At 43.1% G+C, this 17,018-nt stretch overlaps 1 protein-coding gene across 2 annotated transcripts in view; it reads left to right on the top strand.

Annotated features, from left to right (window-relative positions):
- Positions 1 to 17,018, top strand: part of RAPGEF5 (Rap guanine nucleotide exchange factor 5) — a 219,279-nt gene that overhangs the window by 190,468 nt on the left and 11,793 nt on the right. For both annotated transcript variants that reach the window (XM_079931285.1, XM_079931286.1), the window contains exons 21-24: positions 5,046 to 5,136; positions 9,181 to 9,231; positions 9,919 to 10,006; positions 15,623 to 15,687. In XM_079931285.1, coding sequence (XP_079787411.1) covers positions 5,046 to 5,136; positions 9,181 to 9,231; positions 9,919 to 10,006; positions 15,623 to 15,687 — 295 coding nt within the window. The remainder of the gene's footprint in view (positions 1 to 5,045; positions 5,137 to 9,180; positions 9,232 to 9,918; positions 10,007 to 15,622; positions 15,688 to 17,018) is intronic.

The raw sequence follows: 17,018 nt of genomic DNA on the forward strand, positions 1-17,018 counted from the left end.
GATGAGATGCAAAAGGGTACTATTGAGTTAAGTGACCAAATGATTGAAAAGGTCTCTTTTTGAATATTTCTCTCTTCGCCTTTGAAGTATTTATATCTTAAAGTAAAGGTCAAAATACTAGACCAAAGCACTCTGCTCTGTGCTGTAGAAAAAAGCAGGCAGTGCACACATGCCCCATCGTGCAGCTAAATTACCCTTGTAGCCAGGTGAGCTACAGTAGGTTAGGAAAATGGGGGAAGGTGATGTGAGGGGGGTGAGAACCATTGAAAGTTAGATGCATTTCAAGATTCTGCTTTTGGCTCCTTGATGCCCAGAGTATGAACTTTGCAAACTCCTTAGCAGGCTGTGCACTGTCTGGTCGCACCTGACCTCTGAGCCTCACCCCATGCTGCAGCCACTCTAAATGGCTCTCCCTTTCCCATGCAGACCATCATCCAAGCCTGGACATGTGTTGTTAGCTCTGCCAAGAATGGGCACTTCTACCCAGCAAATTGCTATCCTTCTTCAAGACCTAGGTCATATGTTGCTTCCTTCCTAAAATCATCCCTGACTTTCAAATGCAGGGTCAGCTCTTTCTTACCCTGACCTCCCCCTACCATGCACACGTTTTTTTTTTCCTTTTTTAAAAAACTTCTTTATTACTATTGATTAAACTTACCTTTTTTTTTTTTTGCGATACGCGGGCCTCTCACTGCTGTGGTCTTTCCCGTTGAGGAGCACAGGCTCCGGACACGCAGGCTCAGCGGCCATGGCTCACGGGCCTAGCCGCTCCGCGGCATGTGGGATCTTCCCGGACCGGGGCACGAACCCGTGTCCCCTGCATCGGCAGGCAGACTCTCAGCCACTGCGCCCCCAGGGAAGCCCTAAACTTACCTTTTTATATAGAATTCCTTCAGTGGACTGTGTTGGCTTCCAAGGGACAGGGACCATTTCTAATCAATCACTGTACCTGGGGTGCCTAGTACTGAACTTGGTAAATAGCAGTGACTCAGTAAAGTCGGTTGAATAACATTCTAGTAACTTCCTGGGAGCATCTCTTAAAATACCAGATGAATATTCTGAAACCACTCTTGGGACAGCTTCCCAACAGAAACAGGCAACATGAATCAAAATCTTTCCCAGTTCCTTCTACCTTCCAGTCTTCCCATTTTTTTTGCTTTGTTTTTCAAAGTAGTTTTTATATCAAACCGTTTCTGAGTACATGTCAGTGTAATATATTTAGGAAATATGTATTGATCACTCATTAATGTTTGCACATCCATGCAGGGTATTGTGGGGAAATCAGAGTGAGCCTGCACCCAATTGGCTGGGGGGATACTTTCTATAACTCAAATGTCTAATTTTCAAAATAGAACCTGAGGGTGCCCTATTATGAGATGAATTTCTTTCAGGGGCTTTAGAGGATGGGACGCGTATATGCCAAGGGTGTGGGAAAGGAGGATTAGAAAACCATTTGGGAGAAAGTAGCATTTTGAATTCTGGGTATGAATTCAAAAGAGCACACTGTCCGTGGAGGTCAGACTCATGAGAGAGAAGCAAAGCAGTTCATTGGAGGCAGAGAGCATGTGGTCAGAGAAAGGAACCTCATCCAGTTTGGCCAGAGCGGAAGGTATTTGTAAAGAAGTCGTGGGAGACTGATCTAAAAAGGAAGATGGGGCCAAATTGTAAAGGATGTTGAATTTCAGAATGAAAAGTTTAGACTGAATTGAGAAGGTGGTAGGGATTCTTTGAAAGTTTTTGTGCAGGAGATGGATACGATCCAAGTTGTCCCTCAGGAAGGTTGATCTGAAAGTAGCACCTAGACGGAACTGCCGGTGAGGAGACCCCAGAAGCAGGATATTTTGTCTACTTAGGTGAGAGATAATGGCGGTTCCTGACCTGGTGTTTGATGTGACTGGTGGTGGAAGGAGAGATAGATAACAGATATGCCTAAATCTTGGACTGCTTTTATGATGAATGCTCCTTTTTTGTTTGTTTGGCCAGTACATTTTCTATAATAGCCTGTGACATTCTTAAATGTGAGGCTCTTTGGGATCAAAAACTTTCTTATAAATGCCAGTTGCTTGGTGAAATGGGACATGAATGTCCTAAGGAGTAAGATGACACCACATAGCTTAGTTCCCAGTATAAGATTATATCTGTCCTCAGGGAAATGAAATATGTCTGTTCACATCTTCTCCATATGGCCCCATGCTCTTGAATTGTTTGCTGTACTGGTCTCTATCCCTGGCCCATAGAATAGAATGCCAACAGAAACACAAAGTTAAATTCTTCATAATCATACTGGTAGGAATAGCCAAGAGAAAACAATCATGTCGGTGATCAGGAAATGTCTTCCCTGCCTAAGGCATCCTATTTGCATATTCATGTTTCCTTCCTTCTTACCAGTCCCATCCCCCCACCTCTGTGGGTTGAGTGGATTTTATTTCCTTACACAAAGGAGTGTTAGACTGACACTAAACTGGAATGTTTTAGTGTCAGTCTGTTCTTACCTTGAAATGAACGGACCTTGGTAAAGGAAGATTCCAGATGGGAATGGTAACCCATATTTGTACTGTATCAATTCGTCTTATAGAGAAATCATTTCTATATTAATTCTTTTTTTCTTTTTACAGATTCAGATGTTAGGTATATGTGGGTTTTTGTTTTTTTAATTTTAGGTATGACTAAAAAAGAGATCTGAACCAGGAAAATTGTTTATGGGGAGATAAAAGATAAAAAGATGAGACTTATATCTAAGATTTTGTGTAGATAAATGATTCTGAATACGAAGAAGAAGAATAAACTTTTTATAATGACTAATAATAAAATGACTTCCCCGAAAAGTCTTGTTTTCAGCTCCGGCAGTTGCTATCTGAAAGGTTTGCTGTTTACTCTGCATTTGAGTGATGGGCAGAATATAAAAATATCTGGTGGGCCATGACAGGACCAGTGGGGCTTCCATCATGCAGTAAGGTGGGAGGACTGGGACTAAGGGGAGGGCATCCAGTGCCTCTGGCATAGGGATGGGGCACTTCTCGCTGACCTCAGCATCTTGGCGGGGGAGCCTGGCATCATCTCATCAAGAGATGGAGCTGACTCAAGTCTCTTCTGGCTGGTGTGAACTTGCCAGGGTGTGATGAGACAGAAGGGGCGGAATGAGGGAAGAGAGTGGCGGAAGGGAAGCAGAGTTGTAGTGCTGATGCCTTTAGGCACCAGTTTCTCAGAAACAGGAAGATTTCTGAACCACAGACCAGGGAAGTGGCCTGTTTGTTTGTTCATGGAATATACCAAGCAGGGTCTACCCAGGAGACAGTTGGCAGAAACCAGCGAAAGGGGCCAGTTAGACTGAATTTCAGGTCCTCTTGCCTACCGGGGAACTATAGGCAGAGTCCAAAGCTGGACAGGAAGACTGAAAGGAACAGACCATGCCTAGTGGAGACTCAGCAGTGAGGGGCTTGCAGGACTGTGTTCACCCAGGTATTTTGGACACTAGGTGCATAGGCAGCAGTGCCTTTCCTGGTTCCCCTGTTAATGGAGCTAGAATTTCCAAAATGCTCGCAAATGGCTGACCCACGCACAGCTGTACTGGGCAGTGTCCAGTCCATGAGGCTGGCTCTGGGAGCAGGCAGGTTTAGGCAGGACCGGCCAGGGCGCAGCCACCTCTATATATTACCACTTTAAGAGCCGAAAACAGTTTCCTGGTTCTGAATCAATGCTCCTGTACACACCTGTGCGACTGGAAATCAGTATAGTTTTGAGAGACAGAAGTTTTTAATATGTGTTGAGAACCTTTAAAGTCATCATAGCTTTTGATCAATCATGTAATGACTGGAAGTCTAACTTAATTTTAGAAAATCATAAATACAGTAAGAAGTTTTTTTCACAGAAGGCATTTATTGTAGCATTTTACGTTGATTTGAATTGTATTGAATTGAAAATAGATTAAATGTCTACAAGGGAATAAGTAAACAAATTATGAAATACGTTTTTGATGAAGTGTTCCATAACATTAATGGTAACAGTGAAGAATCCGTAATATATTATATAACATGGTATAAAACTGAGAACTCGGGATGCAGAATTGTGTATACAATGTTCCCAAATTCCATTGGAGACATTGATGGAGATGTCATGGAAGAGATGACATGTGAGGGCAGCTCGATCAACACACACTAGGGACTTTTTATGCCTCTGGCTTACTGCTAAGCACTTTCATCTTTTTTCATATTATTAAGTCAGGGTAATTTTTAAATTTTTAAATCTTTCCTCAGAGAAGCCATTTTCTAATACATCCCAGATTAAGGAATATCTGGAATTCACAGGCTGTTCCGGCCAACCTGGAGGCCCACACTCCCTCTGCTGTATCAAGCCCCTCTGCTGGCTTTGAAAATTAATGGAGTTTTGACTGATTAAGTTGAAGGGCAAGATTGACGTTCTGCAGAGCATATAATCTTCCAGAGTGAACGGAGCTCAACATGGTCTTATTTTGCATTTTATTTCCTTTATTCCTTAAATGAGAGATGTGAGTCAGCGTCCCCATAATATATGCCGTATTTTAAATACATACATAACATAGTAGCTATTTTGTTGAGAGCAAAGAAAATATGTCTAAATGTAACGGGAGAGGGCCCTGTGAGGTAAGAGGGTCTTGTTTCTCAAAAAAGAAAGACAACATACAGATTAAAGATACAGAATCAGGGGCTGTTCTAATGAGTATGGGATATATACAGAAATATGAATGTAAGAGCTTTCAGTTAAAACTGTCAATGCATCCAAAATAGATTTTTAAAAGGGAGGAATCTTTTGAAGTATCCAGAGGGTATCAAGAACACAGATCTTTTCCTAAAGGTAAGGAAGCATTTGGAATCCTTTCATTTGTGTTGAGGGGATACCGCCCCATCCGACAGGGACAGTCAAGGCTGTGTAGGTCACAGAGCAGAGTTCAACCCTGCCCTAGAGGTTGAACTCTGTGGCCTGGGAGAGTCTTGGCAGCTTTATCTTTTGTGATCATCTGGTGAAAGGACGTTGCCTCAGAGTGCCTTCTGCTTTCTTTTATTCCATAGCTGCAAAGCCCAGAGAAACCTGAATTCTTTCTTTGCTATTGTGATGGGTCTCAACACTGCTTCTGTCAGCCGGCTGTCCCAGACCTGGGAGGTGAGCCCTGGGGGTCCATACGGAGGGTGGAGTTGGGGACAAATAAAACTGAACGGGAAGTGGTCCAGCTAACAGTCTTTATTTAAAATAAACGGCTTAAATGAGATATGTAGCACTAGAAAAAAATGTTAAAAAATTAGTGTCTCAAGTCGTCAGGAGCTATTTTCATCAAATGGTCTTCAAAATGGTTCTATAATATATATGAAAGAAACACAACTTGTAAAATGCTTCCCAGCTAGAATTAGTTTTCTGCTTTTCTCCCGTGATGGCATGGTTACAGTTCCCTGTTGGTCATTTCAAAAGCTCACCTGTGTGTCCAGAAGCAGATTTGCAGAGATGCTAATGAATTTAAGCTACCAGTCTTCTCACTTGTGGGGCCTCTGGCGGTATGTTCACGTGGATGATGGATATCTTTACAAAATCTGCAAAAGCAATTTTATATTCCTTTTTCCTAAAGAGGACTCACAAAATGTTTTAAGTTTCGGGCCTCCCCAGTCCTGGCTCTGCCTGTCAGGGCTGTATGATTAAGGCTGTTTGGGTTCGAGGTGGGAGAGGGCCACTCAAGTTAGCGCACGTTCTGAAACGTGGACTCTGAGGGTCTGCGTGGGAAGAATGGAAACTGGGGTGTCCCTAAATGTAGCCAGACACGGATGTTGGGCCCTCTGCCTCCCCCATGACCCCGACGCCGTCTTTCTTTGGGCTTTCGTTTCTTTCTCTCTCCATTCGCTACTGACTGTGTACCTAATTCCCCATACCATTTCTCTCTCTCGTCCTTTCTCTCTCACCGTCAAGTCTTCTCCCTTACGGGTCCAGCCTGCTGTGGCTCGCTGCGGCTCCCTCGGCCTCTCCCCACCCTCTCAGATTCAGCTGTTCTTCCTGCCTACCCTGCACTCTTCATGGTCCCCCGTTCACACTCCTGCAGGAGAGAAGCTGACAGGCCAACTGTTGTTTTTCTCACATTCCATCTCAGTGACGGTCTGTGGGCAGCTTTGGGGTTCACCTTCTTTCGTCGGGGGCCACACTCTGATGGAATGCGCGGTGGTGACCTGAGGGTCAGGGTCAGTGCTCCTTAAAGGGGTTCAAAAGAAAAGCGACAAAAGGCTTGCATCTCTGGTTAAGCAAACCAGATGCGCACACACTTCATGAGATTCAAGGAGGTGGGCAAAAAAAGCCACAGTTTATCAGAGCAGGAGGAAAACAAGTGGCTAGGAAGGGTCCGGGGAGGAGAGTGGAATTTTAAATTATACACAGAAAGAAGGCTTGATCTGCAAACACTGAAAGGAGAACAATTCAGTGAAATTCACATAGTGTGTATTTCACGTGCACAGTGACCGCCTGCCATGTGCGCAGCTCTGCATCAATGCCGTGGCAGGTGGAACGTGGCCAGATTAGCACAGGGAGTGCTGTGGTCAAGGAGGTCTTGAACCGGTTCCAGGCGGACCCCAGCAGAGCAATGGAGGAATCGTGCTGTCTCAGGGTGGCTGAAAAGCCTTAAGCAGCAGGGCCTTGGAAGTTGAGTCAGGAGTTGCTGGGAGCATTGGGGTGGGCCTCCCTCGCAGAGGTGAGCTCCGTGTCTCTAGGCCTGGAAAGTGATCGCACTGTCCTGACTAGGCAGTATAGGAAAAGAAGTCGGTTTAAGGAACTAAGACAGAGGTCAACAGGCATTCTGGGGAAAGAGCCAGATAGTGAATACTTTTAGGCTGTGCAGGCCATGTGGTCTCCACCGCTGTGACTCGACTCTGGCATTGAGGTGCAAGAGCAGCTATGGTTAGTTGATAAATGATGAGCATGGCAGTGCTCCAGTAAAACTTCATTTGCAGAAGCAGATGGTCAGATTTGGCCCCGGCTGACCCCTGGAGTAGACAAGTTTGGCTTTAGGTATGTTGAGTTTGAGATGACACCGGGATATTCGTGTGGAATATCCAACAGACTAAGATACACAGCTCAGAGGAGCAATTGCCATCAGTTGCAGGTGTCTGTGTTTTACCTTTTCTTATTTGCTTTGTCTTGCATTAATTAATAAAATTTATTATTAATTTATTAATACACGTGTATTGGTGTGTGTGACAGTAGCTGCCAGATCACACAACCTGTGTGCTGTCCAGATGCAAAATTATCAATGTGATCATTTTGAATAATTTAGAAGTCTATTGTGGGGTCTACCTCATTATTCTGATTTGTTTTAGAAACAGAAAATCTCACAAATCTTCTAGAACAGTCATAAGTGTTAATAGCTGGAGTTTGCTGAGCACCGACCACGGACTGTACACTTCCTGTGAGTTATCTCCATTTCAGTCAGACAACGTGGAGACTCACTGCAGACGCACAGCTAGAAAGGGGCAGAATTCAAATTCAGAGTGACTTACTCTGAGGCATCTAGCTTTTCACTTCACCATGTTAAAGGAAGGCTAGGGCTTCCCTGGTGGCGCAGCGGTTGTATGCTAACACATATATATGGAATCTAAGAAAAAAAAAAGGTCATGAAGAACAGCCTAGGGGTAAGACGGGAATAAAGACACAGACCTACTAGAGCATGGACTTGAGGATAGGGGGAGGGGGAGGCTGTGACGAGGTGAGAGAGTGGCATGGACATATATACACTACCAAGCGTAAAGTAGATAGCTAGTGGAAAGCAGCCACATAGCACAGGGAGATCAGCTCGGTGCTATGTGACCACCTAGAGGGGTGGGATAGGGAGGGTGGGAGGGAGGGAGATGCAGGAGGGAAGAGATATGGGAACATGTGTATATGTATAACTGATTCACTTTGTTATAAAGCAGAAACTAACACACCATTGTAAAGCAATTATACTCCAATAAAGATGTTAAAAAAAAAAAAAGCAAATCCTCCTGCCAATGCAGGAGACACGGGTTCGACCCCTGGTCCGGGAAGATCCCACATGCCACGGAGCAGCTAAGCCCGTGAACCACAACTACTGAGCCTGCACTCTAGAGCCCATGCTCTGCAACAAGAGAAGCCGCTGCAATGAGAAGCCCGCGCACCACAATGAAGAGTAGCCCCTGCTCACCGCAACCAGAGGAAGCCTGCACGCAGCAATGAAGACCCAGCGCAGCCAAAAATAAATAAATTTATTAATAAATAAATAAATAAAGGCAGGCTGGAAAATTCCAGGCCCTTCTTCCTTAGGCCCAAATTTTTATTTGGGAAGATGACCTATGTTTCCATCCTCTGTGAATCTTCATGCCACCAGTTGGTGTGATCTTTACAGTTCAGTGATTCTATCCATCCAAGTGCAGGCTTCATCATTTAGGGTTTTCATGGGCTTTCACTATTTAGCCCTCTGCTGTGAAACATAATTATATCATTTATACAAAAAGCATCAACCAACGTTATTATTTCCCACTCAGCAAGACTGTTTAAGAAGGTGAGAGCAGGGCTTCCCTGGTGGAGCAGTGGTTAAGACTCCACCTGCCAATGCAAGGGACACGGGTTCGATCCCTGGTCCGGGAAGACCCCACATGCCACGGAGCAACTAAGCCCATGGGCCACAACTACTGAGCCTGCACTCTAGAGCCCACGAGCCACAACTACTGAGCCCACATGCTGCAACTACTGAAGCCCACGTGCCTAGAGCCCGTGCTCCACAACAAGAGAAGCCACCACCATGAGAGAAGCCCATGCACCGCAATGAAGAGTAGCCTCCGCTCTCCACAACCAGAGAAAACCTGCTTACAGCAACGGAGAACCAAAGCAGCCAAAAATAATAAGTTAAAAAAAGAAAAATATGGTGAGAGCATTTGTCAGAGGTAAGATACAGAACCAAAATCCAAGTTTTTATTAAAAGGTCACCAGTGTGTGGAATGTCTAACCAGCTGGATTCCCGATTCATGTGGCTGTTACTTATTTTAAACTGGGAATGATGAAAACTGCATAATGAGAAGCAATCAGGGTAGAACCAGATGATAGAGCTATTTATGTTCAGAAATGTGACAGATATAACACAACTTAATGAACATTTCCCTTAGTGCCTCTCAAAATAACTGACTTCTTTTGACCTTTTCTTTTTTGTTTGTTTGTTTTTAGAAAATCCCTGGGAAGTTTAAGAAACTTTTTTCTGAACTTGAAAGTTTAACAGTAAGTAGTTGAGCCGGAGTAGACTTATTCTTCAAACTGATTGCTGGTGTCCAATTTCTTTCTAGATTTCAGTAGTCGGTATCTGCACTCTACCGTGTCAGGTAGCTTAGACTAGTTCACTTGTGTATGAAAATGTAGCTTTGCTTCTTACGGAGTGAAGCAAGTTAACACTGCTTCCTCTCCATGGAAAAAGGTAGTGAGAATGGTCCTCTTGGTATGATATTCAGAAGGCAGATTTTTAAGTATACTCAATTTTCAGTCTCTTTTCAGATCACAATAAAACTGTTCTCTTGTTTTCTCTGCATTATCTGTGCATTACGAGGGCAGTTTTTCTTTGCAGTGTGCTTAACAAAAGGCTGTGGGGTTACCTCATGGTAGAAACTATGGAGAAGAAGCTGTACTTAAGGAACCTGTTTGAGGGAAGAATAATAGGGCAATCAAAAGGTGTCTGTCCTTTGCAGTCATTTCCCATTATTGTCAACCGATAACTTGACTTTCATTCATTGCCTAGATTTCCTGCCCTAATTTAGTGAGTTAATTCTCCTAGGAAACCTTTATCTACTTTGTTCTTAGGAAGAACCACTCTATATCTAAATCATGTTCAAATGGTATAGTAAAAGTGGATTTAGAATTGTTTCTATAGTGCATTGATTTTTCTTTCTCTTTGTAATCTTCTTGGTTCGGCAGGATCCTTCCCTGAATCACAAAGCCTACCGAGATGCATTCAAAAAGATGAAGCCGCCCAAAATCCCTTTCATGCCCTTATTGCTTAAAGGTAATGGTTTTCTATCTTTTATGCTATGTAATTCCATCTTCCAGAAATGTATCACTCTACAGAGGGCTAGAAAAGGAATCTCAGTTTATTTCTTTAAAGTAATTTTGACATTCAGACCTAACTGTGTTGGCTTGTGATTGTTTTTCAAATGTTCAATTATTTCTGAAATGCTTAAAATACTTAATTGTACTTAAGCAGACATCAAAGTGTTTTCGATTGACTCACAGAACTTGGCACTGGAAACGTTTGTGTTTTTACTTTACTCTGCTTTAAGCATCGTCTTATTTGAGTCTACAGTTCACTTAATTCAACCAAGAATAAGGCTGGAATAAAGAATCCAAACAGTGATCAGTCCCGGTCTACGTTTGCAGCTTAAATTTCAGAGATTCAACCCGTGGCCTGCTGCTGTGTGAGAAGTACCTTTGGTCAACCCAGGCAGTGTAGCGTATGAACAATTTTGGTAGGGAATGTACTTCCTTCTCTCCAGGAGTGAATCCAGTTGGGAAGGTATCTGACAGCTCCAAGTTAGTCAACTAACTTGTCTTCTGTAGAGAGCGCCAGATCATTCATCATGAAACATGTTAGTTAAATTTACTAACGCTCTCAGGGGTCTCTTTCAGACCCGGGGGATTAATGAAAGGGAAGTTCCTTTTCATCTGGCCTATGCTCCTGACATTTAGTATATCTGTGTGCTTTCCAGGAAAAGCGGGTTGGTCATTTTTCTTGGCTGTGTTTTCATTCTTTCCAAGGGATTATAGGAATACTCTTTTAGATTGCCTTCACCCTTCAGAAGCTTGTAAATTCTGCTGGCTCAGTCCCCGGTGCCTACACCCATAAATGTGATTCTGGAAGTGAAATACCTGGGAACTGGATTGCTGGTTGGCCTGGCCGTCTCCTCCCTCACCTCCCCCCATCGCCAGCCCCACTGGCAATGAAGCTATGCTCCCTTTTCGGCTTCTCTCAAGAACAGCCAGAGCTTGGAGAAGTGTTGAGTTGCTATGCATCCCTGCAGCTATTTATTCAATCTTCATCTAGTATAAAGCAAGACTTTCTGGGAAACAGTAATGGATTAGGACAGTTGAGAGTCACACAGAATGCTTCCTTCCAGCTCAAAAGGTTCTGCGAAATGTAAATGGATGAAATAAGGAGAGATTGTAAAGCCAGAATACCAACTTAAAAGTTCATTTAATTTTTCATGTTTATTTCTAAGATAAGTTTATTCAGTCTCCTGATTTTTATTTAAAATAAAACACCAGCTGGAGAGCGGGGGTGGTGGCCTGTGGGAAGTGACACTTGGAATTATTTAGACACAAAGAGGAAAACTAGGAAGCGAAGACAGATCTGGGAAAGGAATTGATTTTAGGAAGACAAAATTTTGAAACAGTGGATGTTTTTAAGGTAATGAGAAAACAGTCGACAATGTCCCGTTAACTTAATTAGATCTGAGCTGAGCTTTCTGCTATACATTAGTGGTTTTTCCCCCAAGGTACTTAATGCAGTCAGGTGCCTCACACTTACGTCTTAGCTTGGATGCAATTTTCTGCTATACTGAGTTTATCTAGACCTCTTTGTCGGCAGCAAAACAAATCTCCCTTTTTTCTTTTGTCTGTGTGTGTGTGTGTGTTTAAGTTTTTTTTTTAATAAATAGGTTTTTTCTATTTTTTTGTATACAGCAGGTTCTTGTTAGTCATCAATTTTATGCACATCAGTGTATACATGTCAATCCCAAAGTCCCAATTCATCCCACCACCACCACCACCACCCCGCCGCTTTCCTGCCTTGGTGTCCATATGTTTGTTCTCTACATCTGTGTCTCTATTTCTGCCCTGCAAACCGGTTCATCTGTACCATTTTTCTAGGTTCCACATATATGCGTTAATATACGATATTTGTTTTTCTCTTTCTGACATACTTCACTCTGTATGACAGTCTCTAGATCCATCCATGTCTCAACAAATGACCCAATTCCATTCCTTTTTATGGCTGACTAATATTCCATTGTATATGTGTACCACATCTTCTTTATCCATTCGTCTGTCGATGGGCATTTAGGTTGCTTCCATGACCTGGGTATTGTAAATAGTGCTTCAATGAACATTGGGGTGCGTGTGTCTTTTTGAATTATGGTTTTCTCAGGGTATATGCCCAGTAGTGGGATTGCTGGGTCATATGCTAATGCTATTTTTAGTTTTTTAAGGAACCTCCATACTGTTCTCCATAGTGGCTGTATTAGTTTACATTCCCACCAACAGTGCAAGAGGGTTCCCTTTTCTCCACACCCTCTCCAGCATTTATTGTTTGTAGATTTACTGATGATGCCCATTCTAACTGGTGTGAGGTGGTACCTCATTGTAGTTTTGATTTGCATTTCTCTAATAATTAGTGATGTTGAGCAGCTTTTCGAATTTCCCTTTTTTCTACTGAAAATACATTCTCTCATTCACACTAGTAAATTAAACTTTTTTTCATTAGAAGCTCGAGTTTAAAGAAGCACTTGTTTTTCCTTCATCTTAATTTTTTGTCATTATAAAACAACGTTAGTACTCTCTTGCATTTAAAGGTACTATTTTTGTCTGAAATAATTTCCAAAGGAAAACAGGATGAAACTTTTAAATATGGGTGTATCACGTCTGAGGTAAGACATTTTGGAAAACATAAATGACATTCTTAGCTTTTGTTAAATGCAAAATTATTTTAAAATTTGCTGTAAACTAGAGCAACCAACATTTCATGAAAACTTCCCAGCCCTCCCCTCTTGTGCCTCCTGCTCTGCGTTGCTTTTGGTTAGAGAAAGAGACCAAATTGAACTCCTTGGGTGTTAAGAAGGATTAGGGCTCCCATGTTTCATTTTTTGAGACAGTCAATTCCCAATACCACGCAGATTATCAAGTGAGCAGGTAACCTAAAAATGCTTCCAGCCATCAGCTTTTCTACTTCCCAGTGAATTTCTTACTTCTGATTTACTTTCCCCCCCTACTGTGGAATCCAGTTCAGAAAGTAGTGAGAAACCCTAAGTAAGTGTTGGGGAAAGGATCCAGCTGAGCTAAAGGTCAAAAGCAGTTGAATAATCTGTATCACGGCGTTTTGGGAGATGGTAGTCCTTCCAGTAGAGTGAATAATCAACAGGTGTCTGAAGGTAAACTGAGGTCGTGTTTGTATCTTGGGGCACAGATTATTATTGCACATTTGCGGGGTGTTTAAATGAATAGAATGTTGAGGTGCTTGTATATTTTTTCCTTCTCTTTCACTTGCCATCTCTTCAAACGGAGTCCTTTCATCCCCCGTCCTGTTATATGAAGTGTTAGGAGCGTGTTCAGATGTCTCCAGATAAAGGAGTCTGGCAGTTGCTCATTTCTAGCACTCTGAACCTGGTGGGTGCCCTGAACTGCTTCACAGCCCATGACTTAGGTTCTGAGACCCCCGTTTTTGAGCTCAACCACCTGTATTGGTTTATCCCTCTCACACCTGCCTCATCACACACCTGCCATTCATCTGCATCAAAACCTTCAGCCATTTGACCCCCTTCTCCTGGGCAGCAGCCCCTTCCAGCCCCTCTTGCCTCCCCACCTGGCCAGACACACCTTCCCTGCCTTATCCTCAGGCCAGCATCAGCCTAACAGCCCCCCACCCTCAGTAGAGCTGCCGTCCTCATGCGCTGACCTCGACAAGTCCTTGAGAGTTGAGATTAAGCAAGATCACCCACGCAGAGGAGAGGGAGGAGATAGAAAGAGGGACAAAGGAAACACTGTAAAAGTTGCAGAGGCCCCCGTCTCCCATGAATTCAGCAAGGTGGCTGTAACGGGTGGTCAGAAATGTCCAAGTCCTTTCGGGTACCAGAGAGGCACCGTGGAGAGAGCAAGCAGGCTGCCTGGGCTTGGGTCCTGGCTCTGAGACTTAGAGCTGTGATCATGGGCCAGCTGTGCTGGTTCTTTGGACCATCCTTTCTTCACATTCTTTTCCTGCTAGGGCTTTTACCTTATAATCTTTTGTGAGGATTAAATGAGTTAATGCTATGTCTGACGCTGGTAATAAATATAAGCTGCGTTATTATCATCATCTTTGGGAACATAGGGAGGGGATGACAAACCTTGGAACACTGGGGAAATGGACCAAGAAACTCTGACAGGGCATTTGTAATCCGAATTCTCCGCGAGTGAGGAGTTACTAGGCTCGTAGGTGGTGTTTAATGTAGAGAGAGTACACACAGTGCTTTGCTTGCTGTACAAACAAGGTACAAGCTAACTGTGTTGGCTACTCTTTCTCTAAATATTGTGTCAGAGGTTGAAAGCTTGCAATTCTATTCTGAAAGCAAAACAGTGAAAGAAAATAACCAGAGAGTTTGTCAGATGACTGTGTAATTGTGAATTGCTTCCCTGCTAAGACATCAGTTTAAAAAAAAAAAATCAAGGGGAAAAAGCTTAGGAAAACGTTGCAGTCTGGTGGGGCTGGAAGCTGTGAATAAAGAATGCCATGAGAAAAGGGTCGTCTTCAGTGTAGTCTGTAACTGTGCAACTGGTGTTGCCCCCTGGTGGGCAGTCAAAGCTCAGCGGCTGGGTGTGTTGCAGGCAGATTTCCCAAGCACCTATCTCGTAATTGCCCCATAGGGACCAGCAGAATCAAAGTCTTGATTAAATGCAAATGCTTTTCCTTTCTATTTAGAGGAATTTTAATCTGTTCGTTTCCCTCTTTATATCATGTTATTTTAACAAGATTTTTGAAAATGATGTTCATTTGGTTTGTCCTCCATGTCTGTGATTATTTGCATGTTCTTTAAATTGTAGTACATTTCTTACTTTGATTCTCCACTGTGAGGATTCCCTAATGCTCAGTCACTGACCCTCTGATTTGAGTTCTTATAAGCCACCCCCTTTCAGAGCTTCAGTTGCTGTTATTATTGTAACTCATCCTTGTCTCTTGAAGAGACACTCCAGTCAGTTTTGCGACCAAAAGGAGATTTTTATTTGAATATCTTCTTTCACTTCAAATGCAGTGAGGCTCAAACAAAATTAACATTCCCGTCCTCTGAAAATGTATCTTCATCCTACTTTCCTTATGTTGTTTTCATCAGTGAATAGGCCCAGAAATCTTGCCTTTTCCAAACCTGTCCCATTCCTCATTCACTTCAGATACGCAGTCAGGCCCTGGCTTTGAAAACCAAAAATCTAAACATTCAAATCTAAACCTTAATGCTTTAAGTAAAACAGATCCGTATACTTTGCCAGGGATTGTTAAAAAGCAAACACATAAATATTAAAATCCTTTTTGTTTCTGGGGGTTCAGTTCTTTTCGCTCGGTGTTCTGACCTAAAAACATATGGACCAGTTAAGTGATAGAATAGTGTTAGTGGATATTAAGCAGGTTGAAGTCAAAGCCTGCAATGTAAAAGCAAGATACATACTTGCATGAGTGTTATAATGTTTTCTCTCCACACGCGTACATTATGCCCCCTCACATCAAATACTATTGAGATTCAATTTCAAGTTGCCTGGTCAATTGCATGAAATAATCCATAACGTTTAAGAAAAATTAATAAGCTGCATTGCATCTATACCTCTTCAACTCTGAGTCATGATCCGTTCCTAATGGTACATATCTCTTTTTGTTTTTAATTTTCAGATGTAACGTTCATTCATGAAGGAAATAAAACATTTTTGGATAATCTTGTCAATTTTGAAAAACTGGTATGTAAAACTTCACTATTTCTCCTTTTCCCCACTGTAAGGGAAGCGTACGCTTTTCTGCGCCAAGAAACAAATGGTTTAAGTGCTTTTCTCCTCTGAACGTGCGGTGATGTATTTGCTGCATGTTGTGCATTATCAATACAGTGCGTTCCAATTAAAAATAAGTGTGCTGGCAAGTTCTGGGGCCAAATATGAAAATCTGCTTTTTATTTTTGAAAACGGAACTTCATTCGATTGACGTCAGTGGTTGAGTGTATGTGTTTGAACTAGAATGAAAGCTGTAAGGTTCCTGTCAGCAGGAGTTCAGTCTTGAGGTTCAGCCTTGTTGCTTTAAACGCATCTCCCTGTGTCTTGGCTTACGCTGCTTCTGAGGCACGGGACAAAGCTCTCCTTCTGGGGAGGTATGTCCATCTTGGATATGAAGATGGAATTTGTAGGGTCTGCATGGGAGGGGAAGGACCACCCCTCTATCAGCCTGTGGACAGATGGTGCCACTGTGGAGAGATCACCTCGTGCAAAGTGAGAAAGTGAACTCACGAGAAAGGGGTCCCTGGCCAGTCCCTTCTTACAAGTCACTGAAACGCCTCTTTGAGAACTGTTTCCAGGACATTCTCAGGTGCTTTGTCATGCAGCGGGTTCCTACTAGCCTTTCTCACTGGCTGTGGGCACAGGAGGAATTGCCTGCAACTGTGAAATAGGAGTGCCCCAAAGAGACCCTGGGGACCACAAGAATGGATTTGTCTGACAGATGAACTTTAGTGTCATAGGTGAGCCTGCCATGCATGGTTAAAGATGGTATCAGGGACCCCTGTCCGTAGACCCTGACCTTTGAGTGACCTTTTCAGTAATGGTAATGGATTTCTGTGAACTCTTTCAGGAATGACCCCCGGTTCCCTGTGAGACTGGGTCAGGCATTTGAGAGAAGGTTGAGTGAGACGGGGGCCATAGACCATGACCAAAGAACAGTACCACCTGATGAGTCCACATGAGGTTTGGCCTCTGACCTTTGGCTCAGAGGTGCCCCGCTCTAACTGTGAGGTTAACTCGCCACACACGGGATGAGGTGGTGCAGAGCCAGTACAGGAGGCTCTGGTACAACCTGAAAACCCAAGCAGCTGAATCTGGAAGACTGGCGTCTTGGGACAGCTTGCCTTAGCTCAGTTTAATGATTTGAGGGTGATGGCTTTCTTGCTCATTAGTTTTGACATAGACATGTCCATAACTTTTTGCGTCTCTCTCTGCACTAAGTGCTTTGGAATCCAGCTCAGTTATTTTAGATACTACAGTCAAACCAACACAGCCCGAAATAGATATTTAAAGTATTGGGTTTT

The sequence above is a fragment of the Stenella coeruleoalba genome (genome assembly GCF_951394435.1).
Source record: "Stenella coeruleoalba genome assembly, chromosome: 9".
NCBI lineage: Eukaryota > Metazoa > Chordata > Mammalia > Artiodactyla > Delphinidae > Stenella > Stenella coeruleoalba.